Raw genomic sequence first — 11,834 nt, 5'->3', positions numbered from 1 at the left:
GTTTTTTGAAAACTAAACAAGAAAAATAAATAAATAAAAACAAATATATAAAAATCGGACGTGTGGGAACTGGCCTCCTGCGCGAGGTTGTTCTTGAACAACTCAATTTGTTGATAAGGGGGTTTGCTCGAGAAGAATTTCTCCACGAAGTGTGGTGACGAAATTATCACACTTTTTGATAGTTTCGTCAATTCTGATAAACTTAAATTATATTTTCTGTCTCTCGATAGTTCAGAGTTTACTGCAGTGGTTTGCAACCGGTGTTCCCTAGCACAGTGCTTTTCAAACTATCTGTGGTGAAGGAACAGTTTCTTTTAATTCCAATCCGTCGCGGACCGATACTTTTGTAAAATACAAATCGTCGCGGAACGGTCATGGACGAATCGTCGCAGACAAGTTAATATTCCCGACGAATATCCAATCCGTCGCGGACCGGCACCGGAACACACTATGAATAGCACTGCTCTAACAAACTGCTGTGCGGCGAGCCTTCTCAAAGGTTCCTCGAGATTAGGAAAAACTGCATTGAGTTCAATGGCAATCACTATTTAGATGTGCCTGGATAGGCGTCTTTTAATTTCATATGTGATTTAAGCGACAAAATACTCGGAACCACTTGTTTAGGCGCCTCCGTAGCCAGGTGGGAAGGAGCAGCAGTGCGTAGCACACGCTTCTTGATTAGACCGGGGTTCGAGCCCGTCACCACCAAATACGGAGGATGCGGAAAGGTCATTCAGGGAATGACCACCGCATATCCCGGAGCAATATGGCCTTAGTTGCTAATGCTCCTAAAAACCAAATAACAACAACAACAACAACAACCACTTGTTTATCGTAAAGTATTGATATTCAATTGCAAAATGAAAAATAAAATAAAGCACGTTTTCCGCCCACGGTAAAAACGGGAATGCAAAAAGTTCTGTGTAACGCGAGTCATCAGAAATACTGGTCTGCTGGGAATTTTAGTTTCTCAATGTTCAATTTCATCATCTTGTAATGAAGATGAAGTTAAAACCGCAACTATCAAAACTTTTATTATTGTGCAAATTGCGACTGCGTCATAGATTAGTGTTGCATTATGTTTGGTTAATATGAAGGAGGGTAGAATAAAGCGAACGTGGCAAATGCTGCTTAGGCAATGGGTTGTGTTCTGATTGGTTATTGGGCAGGAACATACTTATGCATGTAGTAACACATGAAAATTTTCGTTTTTTTTGTTTTGTTTTGCGCTTATTGGAAAAAAAACAAGTACTGTATTGTGTTTTATCCTTCCCACATTATACGCTTATTATAAGGGAAACTTAGGTAGGAAGTAGAGGATCGGTACAAACTTTGCGTCAAAATCCAGGCTGTAATAATAACGAAGGGAACTTTTATTATCACATTTTGTAAGCGACATTCATAAATGTATTTTTTTTTTCATTAATTAAATGTTATTAGAAAATAGTAGGGAATTAAAAGCCATCATACAAGGCAACAAAACAATTTGATGCCATGGAAATTTACGGTAAGTTGTGTTGCGTACATAATAGCTTCATTGAGCACATTGTTCGCCACTCCATTCTTTATTATTATTTTATTTATTTAGTTTTTGTTATTCTCCAGATTATGGGTACATCTCCGGAGGAAGTGGCTTCTTTTGCTTCTTTCGAATCCATCCAGATTACTGTCGTAAACTAACATAATCTTTTTTCACTAGCCAAATATGGAAATCTAAAGAGTTAAAAAAAAAAAAAAAAAAAAACAACTCGCACTTCTTTTGCTTGAATCCATCCCGAATTTGGCCATGCCCGCAACGCGGTGACAACATGACCTGTAATCTGGAATCAGCCATTTTTTGTTTTAGAGGGGGGGGGGAAGAGTTACTATGGTCACCTGACACACACACACGTTTGACGCCCGATGCCCCCTCCCCCCACAGACAAACAATACTCATTCAACAAACTTTATCACATTGGAGGTCTCTGGCACTTGGAAACTCTATGGGTTCCCTTTTTTATATGACTGTTATTTGTAACTTCGTTTGTAAAGAGCTCCCTACTGCATTGTGTATGCATTTTTTTAAAATTTTCATTGGAGTATTATTATTTCTAATAATATTAATAGACATTGAAATTCATGTTCTGTTCCTGTTTTATTTTCCCTCATGAACACATATTTCAGACTTTTTCATTGACCAATATAGCAGCAGCCATCTGGGCTTGAACCACAGTAAAAATCAAATGACTGTATTACTGCACTTGCCCAATGACCACTGCCCAGCTTTGTCAGGCTGTGTGTGTATATACAGAGGTTTCCATAAAACTGTCAGCTGCAGTACTTATTTTTGGCACCATCTTATAATCAAGGGCCCCCCAGGCATGTACTGGATGGGTCCACACAGAAAGATGACTCTGCCCACATTGTTAACTTTCTGATGTGTACACAGTGGCGGATTTCCGCACAGGCGCGCCTGGTGCCTCTTAAATCGAGGGGGCCTCAAATCTCAGGTCTTGAAAAATAAAATAAAATTGTTTAATTTTAAATTTTTACACTCATCTTTATTACCGTTACTGAATAAAACTATAATTTAATATGAGAACTCTTATGCGAATATCCCCACATATTATATGAAATATCTATGCAAACTAAGTGAATCTGAAGTAGAATACATATTATCATTAATGCTAGATTTTATGTATTAATTTTATGTATTAATGTTAGATTTGGGAGGGATGGTAGTTGTGTCATTTTTTCATTTAAACATTAGTTAAAATATTATGAAAGAATTGCTCAACCAAAATGATTAAAACTGCAACACCAAATCTAGAGCGCATGCTATAGTAAAAATGTGCAGGTAGAATGCACACTGTAGTGGTACCGAAAATATTTGGAGGGGGGCCTCAAAATTGAATTGCGCCTAGGGCCTCTCAAGTGCTAAATCCGTCACTGTGCTTACATCATTTTAAATAGGGTTACTAGGCATTTGGCAAAAAGAGGACAAGTCTTCCTTTTTTTTCCATCCGGAAATCTTGATCCCAAAATCTTTGCAGAAGATTTTGGAAGATCCAGATCGTTTACTATAATTATTTAGCTGATTTTCTAGTAATTGTTGGGATTTGCTATATTTTCATGCTAGGAACAATCACTGTTACATTTGGAATCCAGTGATGAAATTATACTGATAGTTTTTGGTCACGAAAGTATAAGCAAATTATGTCCACCTAGGATGAGTCTTATAGCAGATTTGTATATGAAATGCCCTTTTATTTTTAGTGATATAGAATTGCACTTTAGATAAGCAAAGAGAGCAGTCATCTCGGCTTCTCAGTTCACATCAGACCATTGGAATAGCATCTTGGTTAACAAGTTTCATCTGAAAATACAATATTTTAACAAATCTGTAATTTTTTTTTTATTTTTTTTTTTTTAACAGCAGAGCTACCAAAAACATAGTAAAGTGTGTCAGATTTACTTACACAGCTCTTGATGGCATGCTGCACTGTTACAGTAATAGACATTGACATTGAGAATTGTGCTTACAGGCAGTCTGGCACCAACTGTATACCAGTTTTTTATTGTACATGGTATTCTCAGACCTTCAGATTTTCTGTTTACACATTCACAGTAGAAAAGTCAATAAATAACTAGTGGTTTCCAATCATGTAATAATGCATATTTTCATATTTGTGCATTTTATTTGGGAAACAAAAAAAGATTTATATATATATATATATATATATATATATATATATAAAAACTGAGTGCGATAGAGAAAAATGGATGTTATTTTTGAAATCAGAATATATGAATTACTGCAGGACACAATTAGCTAAACTCAAAAACATTTCTAGTCCTCTATTATTTATAAAGATATTCAGTAGTTCATTTTCAGAACTGAAATATTTTAGAGATCTGTAACAGGGTGCTTAATGATTTTGTAATAACTGAGAGCAAAGTGGAGGAGAAATTATTGAAGTTAAACCTATAAAAGGCACCTGGGGTTGATGGGATCTATCCATTTATATTAAAGGAGGTGGCAAAGGAACTAAGTAAACCCTTAGCCATAATTATGAGAACATCCTAGGACTCAGGGGAAGTCCCCATGGACTAGACTGGAGATGTGCAAATGTATCCTCAGTTCACAAAGGGGGAGGATCTAAGGGTGACAAGAATAATTACAGGCCAGTTAGTTTAACTTCTTTTCCAGTAAAATAATGGAGTCACGGGTTAAAGATGCATTGCAGGATCATCTACACAAGACTGCATGGCTTTGTTAAGGGAAAGTCTTGTCTAACAAATTTGATTGGATATGATGATGTGGTTACAAAGGAACTAGATGCAAAAAGTAATTTTGATATCATATATTTGGATCTTAGAAAGGCTTCTGACACTGTTGCACATGGAAGATTACAGTTACAAATTGGAGCAGTATGGTATTAAGGGTAAGTTGCTACAATGGATAAAAGGGTGGTTGAGTGGGAGAAGACAGAGTGGTAATCAATGGATGCTGCTCTTCATGGACTAATGTTATTAGTGGAGTTCCACAGGGTTCGGCGTTGGGCCCACTGTTGTTTTGTATATTTATTAATGATATTGAAGAAGCTATATATCAGGCTTAGTGTCGAAGTTTGCGGATTACCAAGATAGGCAGGGTTAGTAATGGCTGTGTGCTACTGCAACAGGATCTAGAAAATTTGGGCAGATGGGCTGAGAAGTTTAAAATTGACAAATGCAAAGTATTGCATAATGGGTAGAAGTAACCCCAGAGGAGCATACCAACTGTGTAGTACTACACTTAGTGTGGTAGAAAATGAAAAAGACCTGGGAGTGATTGTGCAGTCAGATATGAAGTTTTCTGGGCAATGCAGACAGGCTGCCAGAGCAGGTCATGGGGTATTGTCAATGATATATACAGGAATTTTGCTAGCAGGAAAAAGGAAGTGATTATCCCTCTGTATAAGGCAATGGTTAGGCCACATCTTGAGTACTGCGTACAGGTCCAGTGGCCTCATTTTCAGAAGGATGTAGAGTTGCTTGAGTGTCTAAAGAGAAGGGCAACAAGATTGGTGAGGGGATTGAAGGGGTAAAACTTTAGCCTTTCTTACCAAGAAAGGCTAAAGTTCTGCAAATTGGATTGGCTGGAGACTAGGTTTGTTGTTGTTTGTTATTTGGTTTTTATGAGCATTAGCAACTAAGGCCATATTGCTCCAGGGATATGCGGTGGTCATTCCCTGACCTTTCCGCATCCTATGTATTTGGTGGGCACGGGCTCGAATCCCGGTCTAATCAAGAAGCGTGTGCTACGCACTGCTGCTCCTGCCCACCTGGCTACGGAAGCACCTGGAGACTAGGCACCTGTGAAGTGATCTGATTGAGGTGTATAAGGCCTTGAATGGGTTGAGTACGCTGAATTCCTCTGATGGATTCTTCCGATTGCTCAGATTACAAACCTGAGGGAGCATAAATTCAAATTGAAGAAAGACAGTTGTAGAATAGCTGTGTGGAAATTTGCCTTTAGCCACGGGTGATTAATTGCTGTAACAAACTTCCATCTATTGTTGTGGAAGTTGAAAGCTTAAATAAATCAAGGACGAACTGGACAAACTTTTTAGAGGGAATGGGTATGTGAAATTGTGTTTTTTTTAGGCAGATGCTACATAAGCTCATACTCTTGCTTTCTTGCATCACATGCTTCTATTACTACTGCTACTTTTATATATGTGGTGACAGCTAATTTTGAATCATCATAATAAATGTTTTCTCTTCACTCTGAATTTTAGTTACAAATCTCATATCTATAGCAAATGGAAGAAGATTAACGTAGTACAAGTGTGGCTTAGTAAATCTACATTTCTGGTGATTGAAAATTGAAAGTGGGCACATTTTTTTTTTTTTTTTACATAGCTACAAGCCAAAGTGATTTATCTCTCCACAAATGGATACAGTTTTCAATCCCATTTTTGTAGAACATCTAGTTGTCGTTGAAACCATGACTTAGTCTCAGAAGGCATGGCATTGTCATCAGGAAAAGTCTTGCCATACAAAAAAGGAATTCAGGAGTAGAAGAAGAAATGTAAAGGGGGAGTGTCAGACTCTTACGGCAGATGTGACAAAAGTTCAAAGCTACATTGACTTACTGTTTGTGTAGCAGCAAGTGAATTGTCCTGGAGCAACAGCACACCTTTCTTATGCATTCCTTGCCACATTTCCTCAATTGTTGCCTTCCCCCCCAATATATTGAACTTATCCATTCATGATTTGTTTTAGGTCTTTTTCTTTTTTTCTTGCAGAAATAGCAATATTGCACTAATATGCCCTGCTGATGGCATTGTCCAGAAAATCAACAGCATCATATTTTTAGCAGATGTCCACACTCTTTTCTTTGTGATCAGTGATTGAGAACATTCTGCTGTTTGAACATTATTGATTTTGTGTTCACTTTTATTTTTCATTTTCATGGTCAAAATAATGAATTTGGGTCTTATCCATTGGTCATAGGAAAAGAAATTCTGGTCATTGTTGCACAGTTTTGCTTTTACATTTTCTGCAAAGATGACAGCAGTCAAGGGATCCATCAGGTAGAGATATTATGCATATGCTCGTGGTTTTAGCATTAGCATTAGTAGAGGCATATGATGATGTTTTTTCTTGATGTTTTCCACAGAACCTACTCAGACTTAACAAGCCACTTTTTTAATGGCGGTCTTTCATAACCAATACATCCATTTTACATTCTCCTCCATGACAGCAGTTGTTGCATGGCCTGGAATTTCTGAATAATGATCACTGATGTGTTACCACTTCAGCTGCCTATACCATTCTTCAACAATAGTATAGGATGGGTAATCCTACCTGTATACTGTACTCATTTCCTCATGCCTTATTTTTATGTTTTCCTCAGAGAAACAGAAAATGGATGATGATCAGTACTTCACTTTGTCTTTGGTCACACTTACCTCTATTGATGTAGGGTCTGTAATAAAACAAACAACTATAGAGTTACCAAAATTTGCATAACTTCTCTATAGATTTGAGCTAACTAAATTAAAAAAACAAAACAAAAAGTGAATTTCCATAGTTATTCATTTTTGTGTGAAATTGTGTCTTGCACAAATCACATAAACAACTTGCACAAATCACATAAAAAGCATCATTTTGGACATAACTTGTGTGATTGAGATCTGTTAAGGTAAGACATGCTTGCCTTATAATAGAAGGCAAGTAGGACTGTTTTTAATAATGATCAAAAAGTGGTGTTTGCAAGAATTTAAAACTGTTTATATCCATCATGGCAAGCATGATTTATATCCATCATGGCTTTGCATCTAGTTATGTTTTATACAATGTTTGCATGCCTTTACTGTTGCTTTGAAAAATAGCTCACATATCTAATTTTGAATGTCTTCCCCCCCCACTGTTCTGTTCCTTATTGCTTTGCCAGTTCATTGCCATGATTAAATTTTTGTTAATAACATGGTGTTCATATGATTTTTAATAAGACTACTTGTGATAATAAATTTTGTTAAGTTTTCTTTCTTTATAGGACTGTTTTCATAGTACCAAGGTTTATAAGCATGTAAACTCAGTCACTTATCCATGTTAGTAATTTTCTGTGGAAGACAATATTTTTCACAGTTATTATATGAGGTATGGCAGTAAAGTTCCCAGACTGGTGCAATAAAAAGAATGCAAAGTGAAGGAGCTAAAAAATGTTTTACTTTTATTTAAGTCACCACCTGATTTAATGCACTTATTACCATTTGTTACTTATTACCAGTTTCTGAAAAGAGTCGGCACAGGTGTCCAAAGAGCTGTTCAATTTGGCAGTCACATTTTTCTTTATATCCTCAACATCCTTAATTCTCTTTCCTTTGAGGGCAGTTTTCACCTTGGGAAAGAGTCTGCTGGTGCTAGATCAGGAGAATAGTGGATGGTTGACATTGCCATGTTTCGTCAGAAATGTCTTTGCAAGTGCAGAATGGGTGAAGGCATTGTTGTACAGTAAGAACCAGTTGACCTTACCTTGAAATTGTGACCTCACACGGGAAATGTGCTTAAGTTGTCTCTGAACCACCTGTATGTAGAACAGAGCATTGACTTGCTCCCCTTCAGGTAAAAATTCTTGTGAATCACACCATGTTTGTTGAAAAACATGATCAGCATCATCTCGATGCTTTCACTTCTGTAAACGAAACTTTTTGAGCCTTGCTCATGATTTTAAGTCCACTGCATGTTCTGATGCTTTGTCTCTGGGTTGTACTGAAACACTCAGTACTCATCACTAGTGACAATACAGTTGAGGAAATTAGGATTATCTTGACAAGTCTGGATGAAGTCTTTGCATGATGACACTTTTCATTGCTTCTGATCATCCATGAGGTTGTGTAACAAATTTTGCACAGACCTTCCTTTCCCTAAATCTTCATGCAGAATTTGAGGAATCGTCTCACTATTCATATCCAACTTACCAGCCATCAATCTAAAGGTCAAACAATGATCGCTTTCTACATTCCTCAACTTTTTCAACTCTGTCCTCATTTTGAGAGGTTAACAAATGCGCACTTCTTGGATCATTGCAAACATACTCATATTCATTTTTGAACTGCTTATAACATTCCTGCACTCTAGTATGACTGAAAATTTCATCAGCTTAAACAGTTTTTAACATTGTCATAAATTTTTTCCAGTTGAAAGCAAAATTTGATATTCATTTGTTGCTCCATTGCAAATTGTGACAGAACATTAATGCTACTAACGAAACTGATTGTTACTTGCAACCTGTCAGCCTACCGGACACTCTCCATACCTTCATCTATTGGAGGAAGCTTGAACTGTAACATACCAACTTCTGTTTATTTTTAAACTCAGCAAACATGATCACTGCAGCACCAGTCCCAGAAATTTATTGCCACACCTCATATGATTTGTAGATTATGATAGAGATATAAAATAGATATCGATATTAAGAATATATCAGAAGCTGAAGGAATTATAATTAAATAGAATTTTAAGTTTACTCATTTGATGTTTTTGCAGTAATTGCTTTTTCTATGTGATTATAATGAGGAAATTGCTTTTTTATAAGATTATAATGTGGAAAGCTTTATTTTATTTCATAGAATCTCTAAAACATGTGAAATTGGATAAAATATCTCTTAGAGCCCAGTCATTACTTGGATGGGAAGATTTTCTAATCAAGTATCTTAAATTGTGTGGCTCTAGTTCATATGATCCCGATACCAATCCCACTGTAAGTAATAAACATTATTTAATTTAGTTGGTATTTTGATTTCTGTTATTTTTCACGGAAACTATTTGTAACTTCATTTAAATATCCCAGCAGTTAGGAGGGGCTTACACATTAAAACAAAGACAAGACAAGAAAATGAACTAGTAAAATGTTACTGTTAAATATGTTTTCACTTATTTAAGCTGTTAATGTTGGAATGGGTTTTATTGCCACAAGGGTTACTATAGTCAAATTATGCCTTTTATTGCTCTTTGAGTGAGAGCATATTTGACTGGGCTAGCCGGGTGGGTAAAGTGCCTGCCTGGCAACCTAAAGGTCGCGGGTTCGAATCCCGCCTCGGGCTTGGATCAGAGTACTGCAAAAACCTTGGGAGGTGCATTATGGCCACAGAAGCTGATGCGCCAACAACTACAATAAAAAAAAAAAAAAAAAAAGTAATTGGTTTGGAAAATTTTTTTCTTGATTTTTAATCCTGATTGAGTTAAAATTGACATAAAAACAACCCTTGAGTACTCCATACAGGTCTGGAAGCCTCATTTGTGGAAGGATGTTATCTGTTGGAAAAAATAGAAGACAGTGGTTTAATTCCACAAGGGACTCCAAGATTAAAATTTTATTAGTTTCAAGAGAATGGGAAATTCTCAGACACATTTTACAATTTTGGACTTTTTTGACGAAGTACTTCTCTGGATATTATTGTGCAAAACGATAGGTGAAATAGAACCAGGGATGTCTGCCTGGGGCAAAAGAGATGATGTTGTAAAGCAGATATTATCTTTTAAGGGCCCAAAAGGTGATATTGTTGTACATGTTGACATTAATGATAGTAAGTGTAGGAGATCTGAGGAATTTTTGGAAAAAATTCCTCAGATCTCCTACTCTTAATATGAGTAAAAGTCGTAAGTGAGGATTAAATTTGAAAGTGTCCACAATTCTGTCCAGACATGATAGGAGGTAGTACATGCTGAGAATCTTATCAATCAATTCAGCCATGGAGAGACTGTTCAAGACTTGTGAGATAGAATTTTTCTTGGCATGGTATGTGCTGGTTTACAGGAGAGACTGTTTTTACAGGGATGGGATACACTTAAATAGAAGGGGTGCAAGAATATTTGCTGATGCTATTGAGGCAGTGTTAGGTGGGTTGGAAAACTGATAGCTTGGAAGGGATACACAGACTAACACGTTAACTAGACCTGCAGTCATCGGTGAAAGTAATTCTTGCACTACTTCTATTGGAACATGCAGAAGTCTGGAAAGCAAGGTGTTTGGGATTTCAAGCCCTGCTGTGGGTCATCATGGAACAGGTACATACATTAGATGTTTTATGGTAACTAAGAATAAGAACAGGTGCATGTGTACTTGCACCTGTTCTTTTAAATTTCATGAATTTGAAGTGCTGATTAAGTTATCAAATGCAGACATTTTGGAGATATCGGAGACGTGGTGTCATTCAGACATAAGTGATGCAGAATTGAAATATGAGAAGTGCAATGTGTACAAAAAGGGCATGTGTATATTGTCAAGCAGCACTGGAGTTTTCTCATACAAGCCATGTTATTATACATTGTGACTTTAAAAACTCTCTGTAAATGCTAGAGAAAGTGTACATTTCAGTGTTTGTTTGTGTAGCATTGGGTTGGGTTATGTTGGGCTGTTGTTCTTCTGGCATTTAACTGGGCCCCTTAATGGAGCCCCCATGTTGCCATCCTTGCTTCGGGGAGGCAGCCGAGTGTAGTATAAGTAGAAAGTTCTCTGCCAGGGTTGAACCCTGGACTGTGCCTTAGCTTGCCAGGGAGGGCCCAAAGGGAAAAAAACTGCTCAAAGAGGAAAACTGTAAAAGTGGTGACAGTGAAGAGGGAGGAAACAGATGAAGAAGATTAAGGTGGACAATAGGAAGGCTGTCTACATGGAAATAGAAAGTTAAAGGGATAGAGGGGCACCCCTGTGGGAGTTGCCCATCCTCACATGGGGGAGGGAGGCTGTTAAGGAAAAGTAAAAGGTTTCTGGCGGTAGGATCCACCAGGCCAAAAGTTGGGATGGGAGCTGGGGGAAGGGGAGATGGGAGTGTGGGAAAGTTATAGGGTCAGAGTATTCTATATGGGGGGAATCTGATCTGCATGAAATCCCACATGGCCAGACTAGCTGTAGCCAGTGTCAGCAGTTCCCATTACATGCCTCAAAAGAGAAGATGTATTGCATGGCATCAGCAAGGCAGGGGTAGATTCCCTGTGGATTATCCCCACTGCAGTCCAAGCGGGGGGAGGCCTGCCAAAATACCACACACACACGTGCACACCCACACAAACTCTTCATATGTTCAAACCTTTCACATACTTTCCACTCTTACAGATACTTTTTTTTTTTTTATTATTATTATTATTATTACTCATTTAGGGGGGAGACTGGCAGGTAACAATGGACAACTATCACTCATTCATGTGCATCTTTTCATATGAGAACCTGTCGAAAGTAATGCCTCCTAATTTTTTACTTTCGAATGTGGCACAGTAGATTATTTCGTGTGTCACTAGAGGTCTCTAGTTTCACCATACTGAGTAGCGCTCTGATCAGTCTTGTGAGTACAGCACCTGGATAGTTT

The 11,834-nt window shown here is 37.5% G+C and overlaps 1 protein-coding gene across 1 annotated transcript in view; it reads left to right on the top strand.

The window, feature by feature from the left end:
* Nucleotides 1-924: 924 nt before the first annotated feature.
* The window catches only part of LOC150077289 (putative inactive 1-aminocyclopropane-1-carboxylate synthase-like protein 2), a 268,091-nt gene continuing 257,181 nt past the window's right edge, over nucleotides 925-11,834 (top strand). Inside the window, exons 1-2 of the mRNA XM_090386134.1 lie at nucleotides 925-1,507; nucleotides 9,102-9,232. Coding sequence (XP_090242260.1) covers nucleotides 1,495-1,507; nucleotides 9,102-9,232 — 144 coding nt within the window. The 5' untranslated portion in view covers nucleotides 925-1,494. The remainder of the gene's footprint in view (nucleotides 1,508-9,101; nucleotides 9,233-11,834) is intronic.

The sequence above is a fragment of the Mastigoproctus giganteus genome, chromosome 12, assembly GCF_048544385.1.
Source record: "Mastigoproctus giganteus isolate SK-2022 chromosome 12, ASM4854438v1, whole genome shotgun sequence".
NCBI classification, from domain to species: Eukaryota; Metazoa; Arthropoda; class Arachnida; order Uropygi; family Thelyphonidae; genus Mastigoproctus; species Mastigoproctus giganteus.
Note: the sequence above shows the minus strand (reverse complement) of the source record. Positions and strands in the feature narration are given on the sequence as shown.